The sequence below is a fragment of the Perognathus longimembris genome, chromosome 6 (genome assembly GCF_023159225.1).
Source record: "Perognathus longimembris pacificus isolate PPM17 chromosome 6, ASM2315922v1, whole genome shotgun sequence".
NCBI classification, from domain to species: Eukaryota; Metazoa; Chordata; class Mammalia; order Rodentia; family Heteromyidae; genus Perognathus; species Perognathus longimembris.
In genome coordinates, this window is record NC_063166.1 from 15,917,205 (window position 1) to 15,938,477 (window position 21,273).

Genomic DNA, 21,273 nt, shown 5'->3' on the forward strand with positions numbered 1-21,273 from the left:
CACTCCACCAGTTGTGGGCTCAGCGCTGTTTCTGTAGTGATCATTAGGCATTGGGATGTGCTCTTGCTGGATCTTCACTGCCCAGGCTCTCAGTTGCTTAAACTTCTCCATGGATCCATGTCAGATCCCTTCCCTCTCCAAAATCTCCCCTTGTGGCCATCTTTCTACAAAATGCTGTTGACAGCATTCCAGGATTCCTTGAAATGCCATTGCTTGCAGGCCCCAGCATAGCTCAGTCTCAAGCTCTATTGGAAGCAAACATCACAGCCCATCTAGAGTTCCTGGAATCTGAGCATTCCACCATCTCTGAGCTCGGTACTCAGGGCTCTGTTTTGCTCTCACCAAGTAGGACAAGGTTGTCTACCTCAATTCCCTTGACTTTCCATGCTTCTGTCTGGTTATACTTATCAACTCATGCTCTCCATAACTGCCTCTTATGACTATCTACCTGAGAGACACCATATCCAGAGGGCCCAAGATTCATTGAGCTATGCATGTTCTTTATTTTCAATTTGAGTAGAGCAATCTAGAACAGTAATCCCTCTGTTCCAAGGGGACCCTCACCACACACAGCTCTCTAGAGCTACAGGGAATGAAAAATTGTATTGTCCAATGCTAGTCTATCATGCTGGGTGATTTATTATCACACCAAACTTCCACTAGAAGAAATGAACTGGGGGCGGGGGGGCTTGGAATATGGCCTAGTGATAAAGTGCTCGCTCACCTGTATATATGAAGCCCTGGGTTCAATCCTCAGCACCACATATATAGAAGGAAAAAAAAAAAAGGCCTGAAGTGACACTGTGGCTCAAGTGGTAGAGTGCTAGCCTTGAGTAAAAAGAAGTCAGGGACAGTGCTCGGGCCCTGAGTTCAAGCCCCAGGACTGGCAAAAAACAAAGCAAAACAAAGAAATGAACTGCAAATGCAGAAAAAGATAATCGATTCTTAATCAACAAATTTGATTGATGAAAGATGAAAATGAAAAGAATTGGTAGACGCTGAGTGCTGATGGCTCATGCCTGTGATCTTAGTTACTTAGGAGACTGAAATCTGTGGCTCACAGTCAGAAGCCAGCCCAGGCAGCAAAGTCTGTGACACTCTTGTACCAATTAACCACCAGAAAACTGGAAGTGGAGTTGTGGCTCAGAGTGGTAGAGTGTTAAGCTTGAGCAAAATAATAATAATAATAATAATAATAATAATAATAATAATAATGACGATGCTCAGGGATAGTGCCCAGGCCCCAAGTTCAAGTCCTTGGACTGATTAAAAAGAAAAAATTGGCAGCATTTATTTTTAGAGACATTAAAAATATCCAAACATTTACAGTGTTACAATGTCTTAGCATAAAATGTTAGTGAAGACTATGCTTTGGTATATTAGACAGTTTAATCAGAATTAATGCTAAAAGTATAAAGTGGGACAGCTGGAGTCTTTGGATACATTTCTAAGTCATACTGTCTATATAGTCATCTTCCCACGGTGAAAGAAAAGTACCTGTGACAAACACATGTAAGTTTCAGAGTTAAAGTTCACTGTGTCTATGTAACTTGTGGTCAATGGTAGGATAGTGAGTAGGAGCAAATAGCCAAGGGAAATTAAGAGGAATTGAAATCCTCTGCCAGAGAAACAACTTTAATTTTCCTTTTGCCACTATACCAGTAGCTCCACTGAACATAGTAGAGTGAATTATATCATGGGATTCCATGTCTTATTCTCAGTGGACTCATTATCTTAGCCTGCAAATTCTTCACTTAACCAAAATCATTTCATTTTCTCTCACTCTTGAAATTATTTGAAGAATTGATGACTGGATCTGAGTTTATTAACTGATCCTTAGAGAAGGGGCCCATTGTAAGGATCAGTTGAGTAGGACTGGCAAAATTGCTTTTCATTGCTTGTGCATATGCAAAAACTCTGTTGTATTTTTCAAATAATGCTATTTTTGTTCAATATTTTCTTGCTAATATATGACATTTGCACAAGCCTGTGTTTTTGGACTTAGGACCTTTTCCAGACTCAAAACCTGCAACTTTTCCTTTATGATTTCTTTTAGAATTTTTACAATTTAAGGTTTTTATGACTAGGCTTTTAAATCCATGTGGAGGTGACTCTTTTGCACATAGCAGTAAATGGGATCTGATTTCATAGGTTTTATGTGGCAATCCAGTTTTCCCAAAACCATTTACTATAGACTGTCCTTTGTCCAATGTGTGGTCCTGGTACCTTTGTTAAAATGTGTGAATCAAGTAGTTTGATATCTCCTACTTTGTTCTTTTTAATCTAGGTTGTTCAGCTATTTGGACTCTTTTTGTGGTTCCATATGAATTTTAAGAACACTCTTCTATTTCTATGAAGAATGATATTGGAATTTTGGCAGTCGTTTCATCTGTAGATGCTTTGAGGGTGGGATTTTTGTTCTGCCAGTACAGGGGCTTGAATTCAGGGTCTAGACACTGTTGTTTAGATTTTTTTAATTCAGGTTGGGAGCTCTACCACTTGAGCTACTGCTTCACTTCTGGTTTTGGGGTGGTCAAATGGAGGTAAGAGACTCACAGACTTTCCTCTGTGCTGGCTTCAAACCATGATTCTCAGATCTCTGCCTCTTTTTTTTTTAAATGAATGACCCATGGGTTTATTCTTTAAAACATTGGTATAAGGATACCCCACAAACATTTTAGAATTGAACTTTCCACATACATTAATACATTCATAAATTAAAGAACATATGCTCTGATATCACAGTTTAAAACAATGATATTATTTAAAAATGACTATCTTTTCAAAAAAGAGAAAATCAATCCACACACCTGTGATTCATGCCTGTAATCCTAGCTAATCAGAAGGCTGTGAGATCTGAGAATTTTGTTTCAAAGCCAACCAAGACAATAAAATCCATGACTCTTACCTACAATAAACTATTTTTAAAAAGCCAGAAGTAGAGCTGTGACTCAAATGGCAGAGTGCTAGCATTCAGCAAAAAGAAGCTTAGGGACAGCACCCAAGCCCTGATTTCAAACTTCAGGACAGACAGAGAGAGAGAAAGAGAAAGAGAGAGAAAGAGAGAGAGAGCGCATCGAAGCTGCTTCAAGATAGTTTTTTTTTTTAATGTATCTCAAGTGAAACTTGAAGCTATTTAAGCCAATCTGACATAATACTGTTAGTATTGAATCTACATTGGTAGATCAACTATGTCTAGAACAGAAAGTAAAGAATGGAATTCTTTAATTTTTATCAATGGAATAAGGAACTACAAAGTAGGCAAGTCAGAGGAAAGCTAAGGAAAGGGGCACATGGTATTTCTAGTTCTTTTACAATATATGGTTTACTTATAATCAACTACAAGAGAAATGGGTATAATTTCTAATATTTCTTACACTATAAATATATACAACTATATATACAAATAATATGCTCAGATAGGTTTGCATAATACACCTTCAGATAAAAGTAGCATTGGGAGCATTAATATCCATGCTGTCATATTGCTTACATCTTTTTTTTTCCTTTTTTTTCTTTTTTTTTAAGTTTTTATTATAAAACTGATGTACAGAGAGGTTACAGTTTCATACGTTAGGCATTGGATATATTTCTTGTACTGTTTGTTACCTTGTCCCTCATACCCCCCTCACCCCTCCCCTTTCCCCCCCTGAGGTGTTCAGTTCACTTACACAAAACAGTTTTCCAAGTATTGCTTTTGTTGTTGTTTCTCTTATTTTACCCTTTGTCTCTCAATTTTGGTATTCCCTTTCAATTTCCTAACTCTAATACCAGTATATATGGTTTCCAATATACTCAGATAAGATTACAGAGATAGTGTAGATACAATCACAAGAAGGTGATACAAGAACGTCATCAATAGTAGAAACTACAGATACACATGGGATGTTGAAAGTAGTTCCAACTGTGATATAACAATCATTTCCATAAAATGGAGTTCATTTCACTTAGCATCATCTTATGTGTTCATAAGGGTATAGCTATTGGGCTCTTGTGATCCTCTACTGGGACTTGCCTAAACCTGTGCTAATTATTCCCAATAAGGGAGACCATAGAGTCCATGTTTCTTTGGGTCTGGCTCACTTCACTTAGTATAATTTTTTCCAAGTCCTTCCATTTCCTTACAAATGGGGCAATGTCATTCTTTCTGATAGAGGCATAAAATTCCATTGTGTATATGTACCACATTTTCCTGATCCATTCATCTACTGAGGGGCATCTGGGTTGGTTCCAGATTCTCGCTATGACAAATTGTGCTGCGATGAACATTGTTGTGCTGGTGGCTTTACTGTGATTTTGTTTGTGGTTTTTTGGATAAATACCCAAAAGTGGGGTTGCTGGGTCATAGGGGAGTTCTACATTTAGCCTTCCATGCTCCTGGATTGGGAGGATTAATATAATCAAAATGGCAATATTGCCAAAGGCTATCTACAAATTCAATGCAATACCCATTAATATCCCAACACCATTTTTTGATGAAATAGAGGACGCAATCCAGAAATTCATATGGAATAATAAAAGACCTAGAATAGCAAAAAACAATCCTAAGCAGAAAGAACAGTGCTGGAGGAATTACAATACCCAACTTCAAGTTGTATTATAAAGCTATAGTAATAAAAAACAGCTTGGTATTGGCACCGGAACAGGCCTGAAGACCAATGGAACAGAATTGAAGACCCGGGAATGAACCCACAGAACTACGCCTACTTAATCTTTGATAAAGGGGCTAAAACAATAGTTTGGAAAAAAGATAGCCTCTTTAACAAATTGTGCTGGAAAAACTGGCTCAACACATGCAACAAACTAAAACTACATCCTTATATATCACCCTGCACCAAAATCAATTCCAAATGGATTAAAGACATCTAAATCAAAACAGACACCCTGAAAACACTAAAGGCAGGAGTAGGAGAAACACTTGGGCTCCTTGGAGCAGGACGGAACTTCCTTAACAAAGACCCAGAAAGGCTACAAATCAAAGAAAGGTTGGACAAATGGGACTGCATCAAACTGCAGAGCTTCTGCATGGCAAAGGACATAGCTTGCAAGATAAAGAGAAAGCCCACAGACTGCGAGAAGATCTTTACTGGCCATTCAACGGACAAAGGCCTCATATCGAAAATATATGCAGAACTAAAAAAATTACCTTCCTCCAAAACAAAACCGCAAAGAACCGCTCATCAAGTGGGCTAAAGACCTACAAAGAGACTTCTCTGATGAGGAAATGAGAATGGGCAAGAGACATATGAAAAAGTGCTCTACATCACTGCCCATAAAGGAAATGCAAGTCAAAACAACATTGAGATTCCATCTCACCCCAGTAAGAATGTCATATATCAAGAAAACTAACAATAACAGTTGTTGGAGGGGATGTGGCCAAAAGGGAACCCTACTTCATTGTTGGTGGGAATGTAAACTGGTTCAGCCACTCTGGCAAGCAGTATGGAGATCTCTGCCTCTTAAGTAGCTAGGATGATAGGCAGGAGCCGCTGGCACCTGGCTTAATAGCAAGTTTTAATGGTGTTAAGTCACCCGCTCTGTGCATATGGCATTTCCCTTCGTTGTATCACTTTCAATATGTTTCATCAGTTTGATAAAGCTGGTGTTTGTTTAAAGTGTACCAATCATTAATTTCCCTAAGTAAATATATCTCTAATTTTATGGTTTTCATGCTGTTATAAATTGGAATCTTCTCAGAAATCATTAAATATGATATGACATATTCTAAGAATAAATACATAAAGCCATAAAGGAACTTGTATTCCATTATCCTAAATGACTCAATTTAACTCATATCTAAATAGTTCCTATTAATCTATCTATTTAATTGTACTGTCAGTTATCCTTTTTTCTAAGATGAAACTAACAGATGTTAGTATGCTCTAGTTAGGCCTATGATGGTTACAATTGTATTGAACATATATAGACTGTTTAGAGCCATTATTCCTCAAACAATATAGTATGACAATCATTTCCATTTAGAAATGATTTAACATATATAGTGTAAAGTGGGTTGGTTTTACACACATACATAAGACATTTATACAGTTTATATATGGGATTTGAGCCTTAAGACTTTGGATTCTTTAAAAATCTTGGAAAAATTGTGTATGAGTGCAAGTTGATCATTCCATACTGTTTAAAATTAGCATCCAGTGTGTTCAGAAATTGAATTGGCTTGTTTTATGACATTTGAAAACCAAAGAGGCTTTCTATCAAGCTATGTTAGTAACTGTGCACTAGAAGACTTTCCATGGAGAGCCAAGTCTCCAAGGGATATTCGCTGTTAAAACACCTGGGAGAATAAATGAGTGGCCTATGTATAAACAATGCCCAAGAGATCTCAGAAACAACATAAAAATATACACCTACAAAGCATTCAAGATCTTTTCTATTTTGCCTTCCCAACTCAAGCGCTTAGCTCTGGGCTATTTGTATCAACTGAAAAACAAAGAGTTTTGATAGTAATTCTTAAATACTTCTGTTTGCTACCATTTGTCCTTCTCTGGTTTGGAAAATTCTAATGAATTCCTTTACAAATCTTTTTTCCAATTTTTGTTTGTCACAACAAGGTAAGGAATAAGGTTTTTGTTTTTTTTGAGATCATGCATGGAATAGGTATCGGTCAAGATAGGTAGTATGCAGATGAAAGACAAGGACCATTTCACTTCAAGGGAACCTTTTCTGAACTTTGAAAATCTCTAATACAGTGGCTGGAGGAACAGTTAGATTCGTCTCTGTAACAGGCCCCTCTCTCCCACCCTTCCTCCCTGTTTTTCTGTTCCTCTCAAGCTCTCACTTAGACCAAACACAAAAGTATTTGCATTTTAATGATGTCTGACAGATGTTAAATCCTGAAGTAGAAAACCCTTATTTATTCAAGTGATGAATACTATATGAAATATTTGCAATGTCAATCTGAATTTCATGGATTGACTTGTCCATGTGTTTCAGTTAGATGGTTTTTGTTAGACAAAAGATAATACTAACTTTTTCTCTTTGGCAATTTTACTATATATGAACCTAAAAGAGTAAAAAATATGCATTAAAAACTGTGGTGGAAATGAAGTATGAAGAATACACACTGTAATGAAAATATGAGTGGAGGAACTTGTGACAATCCAAAATAAAGAGTAGAACAATTTACTAAAGTGACTTTAAATAGTTGTGAGTCAATAGATCTCTATGAATGAATGTTTTTAAAAAATACTAGAAGTATCAAATTAAAAAAAGGTAAGTAATGAAAATTCATTAGCCAGACACAGAAAAGCTGAGAGCTTTAAGGAAGGAATTAGACGCTCAATACTTCCCAGCATGCACATCTGCTGTGGTGTCTCTAGGGAGATATCCAGAGTTTTGAACTAAGTTCCTGCATGAGGCTACCACAGACCAGATCAATCCACACTGGATGTTAAATGCCACATAATATATCTTAGGCTTTCAGGTTACAGATAGATCCCAGGACAGAACAGAAGTTCCTGAAAACAGGAGATGCCAACCTGCCTGATTCTGCATAATAAGAGAGTCTTTTCTGCTTCATTCCTTCCACAGCATAACAATCTTAAAGTACTTGATGCTACCCAATGAACTACTGTTGTCTAACATTTTGCTCTCTTGTTCCCAGTTCACAAAATTGTTTGTCCTGCTCTTGTCCAGAGGAAGCTTTCACTCTGTTTGGTAAGATAAAGACTGTCCAGATTGATGAATTTCACACAAAACCAACTAGATTTACAACAAAATTGTCTGTAATTTTGTGATCAAAATTATCAAACAAAATGTGAATAAGGTGAAGAGTAAAAGCAAAATCCCAGTTAACATAAATGTAATAAAGTGAAGAAAGAACACTGGAATAAGTATTAATTGTTCTTAAGGATAGACGTCATTATGTTAGAATTCAGGGAAGATCAAATCTAAAATTAGTTTAAAATATTAAGGGATGGGCTGGGCACCACTGGCTCATACCTATATCCTGGCTATTCAGGAGGCTAAGATCTGAAGATCACAGTTTGAAGCTAGACTGGGCAGGAAAGTCTGTGAGGCTCGTATCTCCCATCAACTACCCAAAAATCAGGAAGAAAAACTGTAGTTCAAGGGGTAGAGCACTGGCCTTCTGCAAAATAGCTCAGGGACAACAGGCCCAGAGTTCAAGCCTCATGACTGGAACAAAAAAAAAATTGAAGGATGATTCATGGTTAAAAATATCAAAGATGAATATAATGCTGTTAATTGAATACATAAATGTTATCTTATATTGAACTTATTAAAGTAGGAAAATTGTGTCTTGAATACTTATGCTAAGAACCTAGCCCATACAGTACTTATTAAATAGTCCATATACAATGGAATTAATGGTACTAATGGTTATACCGGAAATACTAAGCTTGTCACAGTATTAGGGACAAAGGACCCAAGACAAATTGGAAATTTTTTTCTTATACTTCATGGGCACCTATCATATAATCAAGTACACAGATTTCCATCTTAGCTCCTGGTAGCTTTCTTTCTGTTATGCCTCACCAGACTGGCTTGGAGGGTTTATACTGCCATAGCACTAGGGTGCTTTGGAACTGTGAGAATGCCATCTGGTTCCCTTAACTTCTAATTACATTTAACAGTACCTAAGAATTTTGTCATGGGATGCAATTTTGATGTCCTTCCTGAATGCAGAAAATTATGGATTGCGTGACACTAAGTTTATCCTTAACAGAGAGAGAGAGAGAGAGTAAATCTCTCACTCCTTAAGTATTCTTTAACAAATGGCTGTTTATCATAAGATAGGACATGATTGTTTTCAATGCAAATTTTAGCTGAAAACAAAAGAATAAGTAGATAGTGAATATAACTATCTTTGAGTAAGTCTCTTAGCTTGGTAAATTATCTTTTCTCTTTACAGTAGTTACCTGGAGTTCAAACTTTCACGTGTAGCTGAATAAAATTAATGAACAATGATAAATGCTTCAACTTGGTCCAAAGCACAAACAATAAAAAGACAATTGTTATAAGACACAAACAAAACATTGAAAGATCAAAGGCTCATAGCTTAAGGGTTTAAGTAAGAAAAAAGTTAATAAAAAATACGGTATTTGAATGTAAAAGAAAATGTCAGGATAGCGAAACTCTCTCAGTTTACAATTTAGCTGGGCATTTTAATATATTCCTAGAGTTCTCAGTACTTGCCATTTAGGAACTTAGGACAGAGTATCTCCTGAGCCCTCAAATTCAATATCAGGCTGGCTAGCAACTGAGACCTTGTCTAAGCAAAGAGAAATACCCTGATTTTATTGTTTTTCAACTCTGAATAACCAAGATAGAGCATTTAATATCAAAGACTTCTTATTGCCCATGGAGATGTTTTAACTGTCCACCGGTGCTGACAATGCCCTTTCTTAATGGTTCTTATAACTCCAAACATAGGCATATACCCTTTCTGATTGATCCACATTATGTCACGAATTCATTTTCTTGTCAGTTTTCTAGTAGAGAAGAATGAATTGAGATTCAGAATGTTTAGCTCATTGGTGTCAGGGAACTCCTTCTAATTTATGATGTCATGAGAAGAAATGGAGTCATCTGATGTCACCTGATCAAGTTAGCTCATCTCCATGTTAGCATGTCCAATGTGTTGGTGATGTTTTAGCCTATTTGACCTTTGTCATCATCCAACTCTGAGATAATGACCCCAGTGAATGACAGCCACCCCGAGGAGTTTATTCTACTAGGCTTTGCTGACCGTCCATGGCTGGAGCGTCCTCTGTTTGTGCTTCTTCTGATCACATACCCCATGGCCTTGCTGGGAAACATCGCCATCATCCTGGTGTCCATATTAGACGCCCGGCTCCACAGCCCCATGTACTTCTTCCTCACCAACCTCTCCTTTTTGGACATGTGTTACACCACCAGCATCGTCCCCCTGATGCTGTTCTCCTTGGGAAGCTCTACAAAGACAATCAGCTATGCTACATGTGTCATTCAGCTTTATTTCTACAGCATAATGGGGGGTTCTGAAAGCCTGCTCTTGGCCACGATGTCTTTTGACCGCTATGTGGCCATCTGCAGACCCCTGCACTACACCCTCATCATGAACCAGCGCACCCGCATCCTATTAGTGTCCATCGTGTGGCTGGGTGGAATGGCTTATTCCTTTTCAGAAGTCACAGTTACCTTCCAGTTGCCATTATGTGGTCACAATCAACTGGATCACCTGGTGTGCGAGATTCCAGTTCTGATCAAGACAGCCTGTGGTGAAAAGGAGGCGAACGAGCTCTCACTATATATGCTAGGCATTTTTTTATTAGCTGTTCCTCTGTGCTTAATTCTGGCTTCTTATGCATGTATTGGACGAGCTATCTTGAAGATAAAATCTTCTGAGGGAAGGAAAAAGGCCTTTGGAACATGTTCCTCTCACCTCATTGTTGTTCTGTTATTTTATGGCCCTGCCATTAGCATGTACCTTCAGCCTCCCTCCTCCATCTCAAGGGACCAGCCCAAGTTCATGGCTCTCTTCTATGGAGTGGTGACTCCTACCCTCAACCCTTTCATCTACACCCTGAGGAACAAAGATGTCAAGGCAGCATTAGGCAGCCTGGTAAAGAGTATCTTCATTTCCAAGTAAAAATTTGTGTGCATAAAATGACAATATTTAACAATTAGACCACTTTTATTTGGGTTCTAACAATTCAATCTTTTCTCACAAATCTCACATTATATTCCTTCTTGTAAAACATGTTCTATTTCTTATATTGTTTCTTATCATGTTACACAAGGGTTATACTCAGCTACTCATCACCAGTGTAAATGAGTGAATGAAAAAAGGAAAAGTTCTATCACATGCAAGAACAAGAAGAGATGACAGGAAGTGGCACTGTGGCTCTAGAGCTGAAATTCTTGCAACAATTCAGTAAATAAATATGGCTTTGGTATTGTAATTTTGTGTGTGTGTGTGTGTGTGTGTGTGTGTGTGTGTGTGTGTATCTGGTAGGGCAGTACTGGGGTTTGAACTCAAGCCCTAGGCACAGGCCCTGGGTGCTGTCCCTGAGCTTTACTCCTCAAGGATAGTACTCCATTTTCTAATCAAGAATAGCTCCCTTTCTGGCTTTTTTGAAGTTAGCTTAATGCCTCTTTCCTTTAGTAAAGTTGTATTTGCTTTTTCGTTTGGGTTTTGTTTTTTTAAGTTCTCCATGGTCAACCTGGTAACTAGTGAAATAATTGTGTTAATCTTGACAAAATCACTTAGGACAGCTGCAACTCAACTTTCCATGGGTGGTTGAGCTTTTGTGCTCAAGGCGACCACTCTACCATTTGATCCACAGCTCCCTTTCCAGCTTTTCTGGTAGTTAGTTGGAGATTCCAGTCCCATGGACTTTCCTGCTGGGGCTGGCTTTGTACCTCCATCCTCACACCTCACCTCCTAAGTAGTTAGAATTTCAGGCATGAGCCACCAACACCTGGCTGATACTGTAATTTTTATACCTTTGTTCAACACAGTTACCCATTCCACTACTAGGTCTTGCTGATCATTGGCTTGTAGAAAGGATTTCCTCATTTCTGCACTCAAAACAAAACAGAACTCAGTCTTTGGATTTAACTTAGTTGCATGCTTAACCTTCAATCTAACCTTCTAAGGTGTCAATCCTAACACCAATTAAAAATTCACAGCTGAGTCACAGTGAAGTTTGTTACAGGAATAAACTCTAAGGGAGGTGGAATGGCATGTCTATAGAAGAAAAAATAAGAAATACTTGATAAATGTTTGTGTCATTCTCGTCAAGGGGCCACACTAATCCACACTGGATCTTTCCAATTTTAATGTATTTACTTCATTGGTTTGAAGGAGATTTGATTGGTTTTTCGTCTTTTTCAAAAGTGTACTCTTTGATTTGGTCGGGGGAGCAATGCTGAAGTTTGGACTCAAAGTCCTTGCATTAGTGGACAAATGATCTACCATTTAAACCATGCTTCTAGCATATATTCTTTTTAAAACAATAATTTTATTGTCATTATTAAGGTCTTGTACAGAGGGGCTACCATTTTGTAGGTTAGAACTTCTTCCCAATAGTTATATCATAGCCCAGTCCCAGTGTCTTGAGAACTAGAAGAGCACTTTTTGACATGAGGATTTTTTCCTTACAGCTGATTCTTGTTCAGAATAAATGTAGTTTCCTTAAGATAGTTTAATTGGATCTTGACCATAGTAGAAAACAAAATAATATCTATATGATTCCTGGAGTTTTTATGGTATTCATTTCTTCATTAGGCAACATTATGATGCATTCTCAATATATGGATTCAACTCCAAAAATTGTGAGTGGCTCTTGTAAATATTAACTAATTTACAATGACATGTAAATTTTTGAGTACATCTTTGTCCATACTTGCTATTGTGGCAAAATACCTGAGATTGGGTAATTTGTGAACAATAGCAATTTGTTTCTCACAGTTTTATGCAGAAAGCCCAAGACATGGCATACAAGTTGCCTTAGTGTCTAGTAAGCACTCAGTTATGACTTCCAACATTGCACACTGCTGTTAGATCTGTTGGAAGGGGATATTACTGTGTCTTCACATGATGGAAAGGAGAACAAAAGGGCACAACTCTGTTTCACATCTCTTTATCAGGGCCTGGTGTCCCTTAATGATAGAGGAACCCTCATGTCTTTATTGTCTCCTATCGACTTTGTTTAATGCAATCATATAGAACATTAAGCCTCGATACCTACCTTTTGCAGAGGATGTGTTCCAACAACCAGTATGGGAAGTATGGGATCCTTCAACAAAATTTTAGGATTTTTACCTTTTACTCAGACATAGTTGGAATATCACTAGTACCCGAAGTTTAAATGGATTTTTAAAATCACATGCTCACACTGTTTACTGAAATAATTGGGTTGCTTTTTTTTTTTTTTTTTTTTTTTGGCCAGTCCTGGGCCTTGGACTCAGTGCCTGAGCACTGTTTCTGGCTTCTCTTTGCTCAAGGCTAGCACTCTGCCACTTGAGCCACAGTGCCACTTCTAGCCATTTTCTGTATATGTAGTGCTAGGGAACTGAATCCAGGGCTTCATGTATTCAAGGCAAGCACTCGTGCCACTAGGCCATATCCCCAGCTCTCAAGTTGCTTTTAATTCCAGAAACACACATTGTTTCTTTCTTGTACTGGTTATTTCATCGATTTGAAAGACATCCAATACTTTTCCAAGTTATGCATAGAAATGATGCCATGATGCAGGTTATTATTAAAAGTCTCTTTGTTCTTCACTAATTCACAAGACTCATGCTTATGCTATTTAAAGAAATCTTATGAAACATAAGTCTACATTTTACCTTTTAGATCCTATTCATATTAATACTTAACGATGCATTTTTTAAAAAATTACAGAAATGCTACACAACTCCCTTGTTACACAGTAATTCAATGCATTTCAAAAGAACAATGGCATTTACAGACATGAAGGTGGATTTGTTATGATTGTCATGGTTCTTTGCAAGATTGGAGGGCTTTACACAGAATGCCAGGTTGTAGCTTTATTGCCCATATACACTTGGTTAACCTAACAGAGTAATGAAATGCCTCTCTACTTAAACTAGTAGGAAGCATCATGATAGTCACTTGACATACTAGTTTTGCAATAGGTGAACTCATTAGTTAAAAATACATAATTCATGCTACAGTTTGTATTGCTACCATTTAGCTTTGTAATTTCAAGTACATAGAATCAGAATGGAATTACTAATACATTTTCAGTCCAGAGGGCTCACAGCCACACATGTTAGTGTGTTGTAATCCCTGCCTAACATTATTATAGACTATAAGAAATGTGATATTCTGTTCATCGCAGCACAACTTGTCATTGCTAAAACATGGAACCAACTGAGATGCACCTCAGCAGACAAGTGGATCAAGAAAATGTTGGGGCTGGGGATATAGCCTAGTGGCAAGAGTGCCTGCCTCGGATACATGAGGCCCTAGGTTCGATTCCCCAGCACCACATATACAGAAAACGGCCAGAAGCGGCGCTGTGGCTCAAGTGGCAGAGTGCTAGCCTTGAGCAGGAAGAAGCCAGGGACAGTGCTCAGGCCCTGAGTCCAAGGCCCAGGACTGGCCAAAAAAAAAAAAAGAAAAAGAAAATGTGGTACATATACACAATGGAATTCTATGCCTCCATCAGAAGGAACGACACTGCCCCTTCATAAGGAAATGGAAGGACTTGGAAAAAAATCATTCTAAGTGAAGTGACCCAGACCCAAAGAAACATAAACCCTATGGTGTCCCTCATAGGGAATAGCTAACACATGAATAGGCTAGTCATGGTAGAAGATCAAAATACCCCAATAGCTACACCCATATGATCACATAAGAAGTTGCCAAGTGAAATGAACTCCACATTACAGAAAAAGAGTTATACCACTGTTGTAATTATTTTCAACATGCCATATGAACTTGTACTACTTTTTTTTCTCTTCTTCCTTGTCTGTTTGTTTGACTGATTGGTTTAGTTTTGTTTCTCTTGTACTCCCGTTACCACTGTATCACATCTGAGTACCCTGGATACTGTTTATATGGGTATTCGAACTGGGGAAGTGAGTGGGAATACCAAAATTGAGAGACAAAGAACAAAAATACAAACCATTCAAAAAGCAACACTTACAAAACCATTTGGTGTAAACCAACTGCACAACTCTTTGGAGGAGAGGGGAAAGGGGAGGGGGGAGGGAGGAAATGAGGGCGAAGGTAAGAAGTAGAACAAGAAATGTACTCACTGCCTTTCATATGAATCTGTAACCCCTCTGTATCACATTTTGACAATAAATAAAAAAGTTAAAAAAAGAAATATGTGATATTTTGCGAAAGGAACATTTAACAGATGAATGAGATGAGAATGATTTATTAGAAAATCCATATAATCCTACTGCAATTGTTAACTGATGCCATCTGATTTCTTCCAACTGTCACTTGGAACTAAAAATATTCATCATCAGTTTTCCTAACGCTGCCTTCACATCCTTATTCCTCAGAGTGTAAATGAAAGGATTGAGGGTAGGAGTCACCACTCCATAGAAGAGAGCCATGAACTTGGGTTGGTCCCTTGTGATGGAGGAGGGGGGCTGAAGGTACATGCTAATGGCTGGACCAGAAAATAGGAAAACAACAATAAGATGAGAGGAACATGTTCCAAAGGCCTTTTTTCTTCCTTCAGAAGATTTCATCTGAAATATAGCCCATCCAATTCTGCCATAGGAAGCAAGAATTAAGCAAAGAGGAACAAGTAACATAAAAATGCATCCTAAAGACAGTGCAAACTCATTCGCTTCCTTTTCACCACAAGCTGTCTTGAGCAGAACTGGAATCTCACACACCAAGTGATCCAGTTGATTGTGACCACACATTGGCAACTGGAGCGTAATGGAAGCTTCAGAAATGGCATAGGTCATTCCAGTCAACCACACGACGGACATCAATAGGATGCAGAGGCGCTGGTTCATGATGAGGGTGTAGCGCAGAGGTTTGCAGATGGCCACGTAGCGGTCAATAGACATAATGGCCAAGAGCAGACATTCTGTGCCTCCCATTATGCTGTAGAAATAAAGCTGAAGCACACACCGAGTATAGCTGATTGTCTTTGTAGAACTTCCCAGGTTTATCAGCATCTGAGGGACGATGCTGGTGGTGTAACACATATCCAAAAAGGAGAGGTTGGTGAGGAAGAAGTACATGGGGCTGTGGAGCTGGGGGTCTAATATGGACACCAGAATGATAGCAATGTTTCCCATTAGACCCATGGGATATATTATCAGAAGAATAACAAATAGAGGAAGCTCAAGCCAAGGGCGATCAGCAAAACCTAGTAGAATGAACTGTTCCGGGTAGCTTCCATTCATCAGTGCCATTCTCCTTTGTTTCACATACAGTAAAGCAGCATTTTTAAAAGGTAGAGAATTAGTCAATTACCAGGCGACTCCTCCATGATTTCATGATAATATAAAGACAGTAATAGTTACCAAGTAAGCTAACCACTCTGAACCTGAATTTCCCTTTCTGTATTATAAATCTGACAATGACCATCTCTTTCAGTTTTGATAAGGTTGATATTTAATATAAAAGTGATTGTGGGACTGGGAATGTGGCTTAGTGGTACAGTGCTTACCTAGCATGCATGAAGTTCTGGGTTCGATTCTTCAGTACCACATAAACAGAAAAAGCTGGAAGTGGTGCTGTGGCTCAAGTGATAGAGTGCTAGCCTTGAGCAAAAAGAAGCTCAGGGATGGTGCCCAGGCCCTCAGTTCACACCCCAGGACTGGCAAAAAAAAAAAATGTGATTGTGGTTTCACGTATCCAAAGTAATAGTTTGTAATAGTAATGATCTTGAGTAAAATTCAGCAGAGGAAGTTACTAAAATGAAGTTGGTTTATGGATTCTATCTCTAGGTTTCTGTTAGATAGAATGTGGTGTGGGAATGAGGAATTACATCATTTGTTTTCAGAAGCAATGCTGAGGCATTACTGAAATATTAAGAAGAGTTAAAGTATTGAGGCTGCAACATGGAAGAACAGAGCTGTACGAATCAACAAGAAAACCTTATCCAGAACCAGTGATCCAGGGTAATAATTGAATCATCTCCGTAGGAGTAAAATAATTTTGATATTAAACAATCTATTTCAGTTATTTGAAGAAAATTTTAAATAATTTTATTATCTTTTCTCCCATCATAACTTGTGGCAGTTGCTTTATATTAACATGTCAGCTTGTCTATGCTTACACGTTTTGGTTTTGTGTATTTTTTTCTTGCATACTTAGTTCAAACTTTGCATATTTGATCTTTCATATTACATTTTAGTTATACTGTCCACATTGTATGGATTTTCTTTTCTAATTTTTCTTTTACTTTTTTCCTTTATTCTCAAAGTCAAGTATAGAGGGGTTACAGTTTCAAATGTAAGGCAGTGAGTACATTGCTTGTTCAACTTGTTACCTCCTCCCTCATGGATTTTCTTTATTGAGTCACCATGTTACCATCTTTTCATATGATGTTGTACAGTTATCAGTGCCCTGCAACTTATATACAATTTTAAACACTTTTTTTTTAATTCCTGATAAGAGTGTTCAGTACAGGGAATCTCCCAATTTAGGCTTATTCAAATCCACAAGGTTTGTTTTTCACATTTTTAGAACAACTATATTTGTTTACCTTTTGCTAAAAGTTTTTTTAAAACAGCATCTACTAGGTAAAGACAAGGTTCTTTTTTCTTAACTAAAGCAGTTTGAGAAACATAACTTTGGTAATAAGGAGTTTTTCTTTATGTTGCTCATTGCCTTCAATGGTGAAATGTGCTCAAAAAAAAAAATCCTGATGATTTTCATATGGGTGTTCAGATAACATTGCAGTAGCAAAATTGAGTCACTTTTTGAGACAATGCTTAAGGATTCCAACTACATCAATACTCAAATCTACAATGTGACTGTCGCTCTTTGATTGTAATTATTATAGCCCAGAATTGTGTAAATAATATAATATTAATTCCAATCATTCCTTAAGAAAAAATATGAAAATTTTTATGTAAACCTTAATATGTTTCCATTCACTCCTTTTGGCTGCTGTTAGCTGGTGAGGTTCTTAGGGTGAAAAGGTTGTCGATGCATTAAATAAGATTATGAGGAATCAAGAGTGTACATTCAGGGGCTGGGAAGGTGGCTTAGTGGTAGAGTGCTTCCCTCGTATACATGAAGCCCTGGGGTCGATTCCTCAGCACCACATATGTAGAAAAAAGCCAGAAGTGGCACTGTGGCTCAAGTGGTAGATTGCTAGCCTTGAGCAAAAAGAAGCCAGGGACAGTGCTCAGGCCCTGAGTTCAAGCCCCAGGACTGGCAAAAAAAAAAAGAGTGTGCATTCAGAGTTTTATTATATAGAAAACTATACAGAAATCTGTAATCTGGGGAAGTTTTCTAAATGAGCATGGCCACTATATAGACTTTATTTAATTGATAGTAATCAAAATGTTATTTTAGGTCAACATGAGTTTAGGAATGCATCCTAAACTAAGTTCTTCAGGTGTAAAAGTACATTGCAGATGGGATGTGAAATAAGCAGAGTATGAATTAATGAGATTCTGAAAGTAAAAAATGACAATCTAGTCATATTAATTAAAATTGCATTAAAAGAACCCTGCTTCTTGTTTATTGTTAATATTTTTTACCATGTACCATCCCACAGTGTTTAGTTATTTTATATCTGATTCCACACTAACTACATCTGCCTCTAATGAAAATATCCACTCCAATATTCTTAACTTTTATTTGTATTGTTTTGAAATGTCAATATTTTGTTTTTAAATTTTCATCATTCTTGTTATAAGATAGTCCTGCCCTATTTAGTTATATATCCAAGAGTTTTTACTTGCAATTCAGAACATCTATTCTACGAAACAGAATGATGCCAACAGACAGTTGGAGAACTATGTATTTTGTAAGATGGGAAGAAAGGAATAGAAAAAATAACTCCTTGGATAACAGCAGGCTACTTAGTGTTCTTCCCTAGAAGGACTGAGAGAACTACCATATTGTGCAGAACCAGGCAGACAGGAAGCTCTACACTTCAGGAAATTCTGCTTCTGTTTTGGAGTGTGTGCTTTGTTAAATCCTCAGTATACTTATGTAACATTTAGCCTGAGAGACTCCCGTTTGAATTGACCTGGTCAGTTGGAGCCTGATGCAGGAAATGAGTTTAGCATTCTGAGTATTTTCCTAAGCCACAGAAGATGCACCTAATCCGTGTGAGTTACTCTAGAGTTTAGTCAACCCTTCTAATTCTACCCTTAGTTCTCATCTTTCCCATATCATCCCCACGATATTTCATTGTTTTTTGTTCTTATAATCCATGAGTTTTGAATCTGCTACTTCCAGTTATTTTCATCTCTATTTCACTACACAAAGATCTACCTAACCAGAAAAGTTTTAAATCCCTTTGCAAACTCTTTAATATCTTCACTCACATTTTTATGGTAGTGTATAGTACTCAAAAAAGCCAGAAGAGGAGCTGTAGCTCAAGTGGTAGAGCAGTAGCCTTGCACAAAAGTAGTTCAGGGACAGCATCCAGGCCCAGAGTTCAAGCCACAGGACCAGCAAAAAAAAAAGGGGGGGGAGGGGGAGATAGTTGTTCTTATAAAGTAAGTATTCCAAAATTTAAAGAAGGCTCCTAAAATGCTCTTTGCCTCTCATATGACATATATTTGCTACTTCATTCTTCATGTATACCAACTTTTCCTAAAACTGCATTGCTATGTTTCAAAATGTCTTTTTTATTTACCTTGTTTTGAGAAATATCATTTAGTAAAAAGAAATTATGATGAAATTCACTGGAGCTTTTCAGACTTAACAGAGAATATTATTCATAGCTGTACATTTAAAACTTACCTTCAGAATTCTTTGCTTTCTAGTTGGCATGGGGCGGGGTGCAAAGACACAAAGAAAAGAAAACCAAACATGGGCCAGAAGACAATACTAGAAAATGGCATGTTGCCTTGCGGGTATACTATTTGTATGCTCCTGCTGAGACCTCTTGGGCATCAATTTCACCTAGGCCATTCATTTGTCCTTCTCCCCAGTGAGTCAAGGAACTGTGACAGTTCCTTGGGATATAATTCTTTATGGAGATGCTTGTGAGGTACCATCTTTTACATACTAAATTAAGGTTGAAAACAAGTCTCTTATTAGATGTGGTCTAACAAGACCCCATTCACTTCTCTAATATATAGGACACTAATTTAAACAGCATAGAAATATCATTTAGAAACCATAGGGAATTGTTTTCAGGACTCCTAACAGATAGCAAACTCTGTTATGCTAAAGTCACTTACATGTAATTTCATAAGGCTTATGTACTATGTGTCTACATCTTTCTGCATACTTTAAATAATCTTTAGGTTATCTGTAATACATAAAATAGCATAAATGCAAGGTAATTTGTTGTTTTACTGATAACTTTATATTTTAAAAGTTTATTACACAAAATAATGAGTTTCAGTATGGTATTTCTACACACACTTACAATGTACTTTCGCTTTATTCAATCCCCATCACTGTAACTCATTCCCCTCCCCTCTAATCCCTCCTTCCAAAATAGTACTCTAAGTTCATCTCTTTTTGTTTAGTCATGTTTATGGATGTAGATTCCTCATATAACAGAAAACAAGCAGTATTTATCTCTCTGAGATTTGTTTATTTCACTTCATATGGCAATCTCCAATTCCATGTATTTTCCTAAAAATGACCATTTCATTCTTCATTTTTTAAATTTAATTGTCAAGGTGATGCACAAAGGGGTTATAGTTATGTACATATACTCCATTACTTAATTTTCTTTGTCCACTCAGAATGATGAGCAACTAGTAGTCTGTTTCTATAGCAACTATTGTGAATTGTGCTGCAGTAACCATGAATGTTAACATATCTCTTATATAGTGTCTTACATTCTATCAGGTATATGGTCAGGAATGGTATAGTGAGATTGTATGATAGTTAATTTGGGCTTTATTTGGAGGGGTAGATGAACCTCCACAGCAGCTAGACTAATTTATCTTCTCCCCAACCATATATGTTTTCCATCAAATCTTCACCAGCCCTTGTTTGCTTTCCTAATCATAGCCATTCTGACAGGAGTAAGATGGAATCTCAAGTTTGTCTTGATTTATATTTTCTTCATGGCTAGGGATGTTAAAGATTATTTCATGTGTTTATCAACTATTTGTACCTTCTTTTGAAAACTGTCGATTTACTTGCCCTTTTATTAATTGGATCATTTATTCTTTTGGTGTTTCATTTTCTGATCTTTTATATATTTTGGATATTAATTCTTTGCCAGATTGCAAAGATTTTGTCCCAATCTGTAAGGCTGTCTCTTCACTTTGATAATTGATTCTGTGTGTCATTCTTGCTGAGCTATTGGAGCCTATTCAGGAAATAGTTGCCAGTGACTTATCTTGAAGTGGTTTTCCTATTTTTAGCCTCTATCAGTTTCAAAGTTTTAGGTGTTATACTAAGGTTTTGATACATCTTAAATTGGTTTCTGTGTGAGGCGCTAGACAGAAATTTAGTTTGTCTTCAACACATAGATGTCCAGCGTTTTCAGCAGTATATTTTCAATATATTTTTTCTCCAACTTGTACTTTGACACCTTTGTCAAGAATCAGATGGCTAGATCTCTGTGAACTTATTTCTGGGTCTTCTTTTCAGTCCCAGTGGTCTGTGTATCTGGTTTTGTGCCATTAATATGTGGTCTCTGTTGC

At 37.3% G+C, this 21,273-nt stretch overlaps 2 protein-coding genes and 1 non-coding gene across 3 annotated transcripts; 1 reads left to right on the plus strand and 2 right to left on the minus strand.

Annotated features, from left to right (window-relative positions):
- Positions 1-9,673: 9,673 nt before the first annotated feature.
- Positions 9,674-10,612, plus strand: LOC125352232 (olfactory receptor 2B6-like). The gene has a single exon (XM_048347355.1). The coding sequence runs from the start codon at positions 9,674-9,676 to the stop codon at positions 10,610-10,612; it is 939 nt and encodes a 312-aa protein (XP_048203312.1).
- A 1,111-nt stretch (positions 10,613-11,723) lies between these two features.
- On the minus strand, positions 11,724-11,830 carry LOC125354000. Its single transcript, XR_007211394.1, has one exon. It is a non-coding gene; the product is annotated as a U6 spliceosomal RNA (small nuclear RNA).
- Positions 11,831-14,943: 3,113 nt separating this feature from the next.
- On the minus strand, positions 14,944-15,882 carry LOC125352233 (olfactory receptor 2B11-like). The gene has a single exon (XM_048347356.1). The coding sequence runs from the start codon at positions 15,880-15,882 to the stop codon at positions 14,944-14,946; it is 939 nt and encodes a 312-aa protein (XP_048203313.1).
- Positions 15,883-21,273: the final 5,391 nt, after the last annotated feature.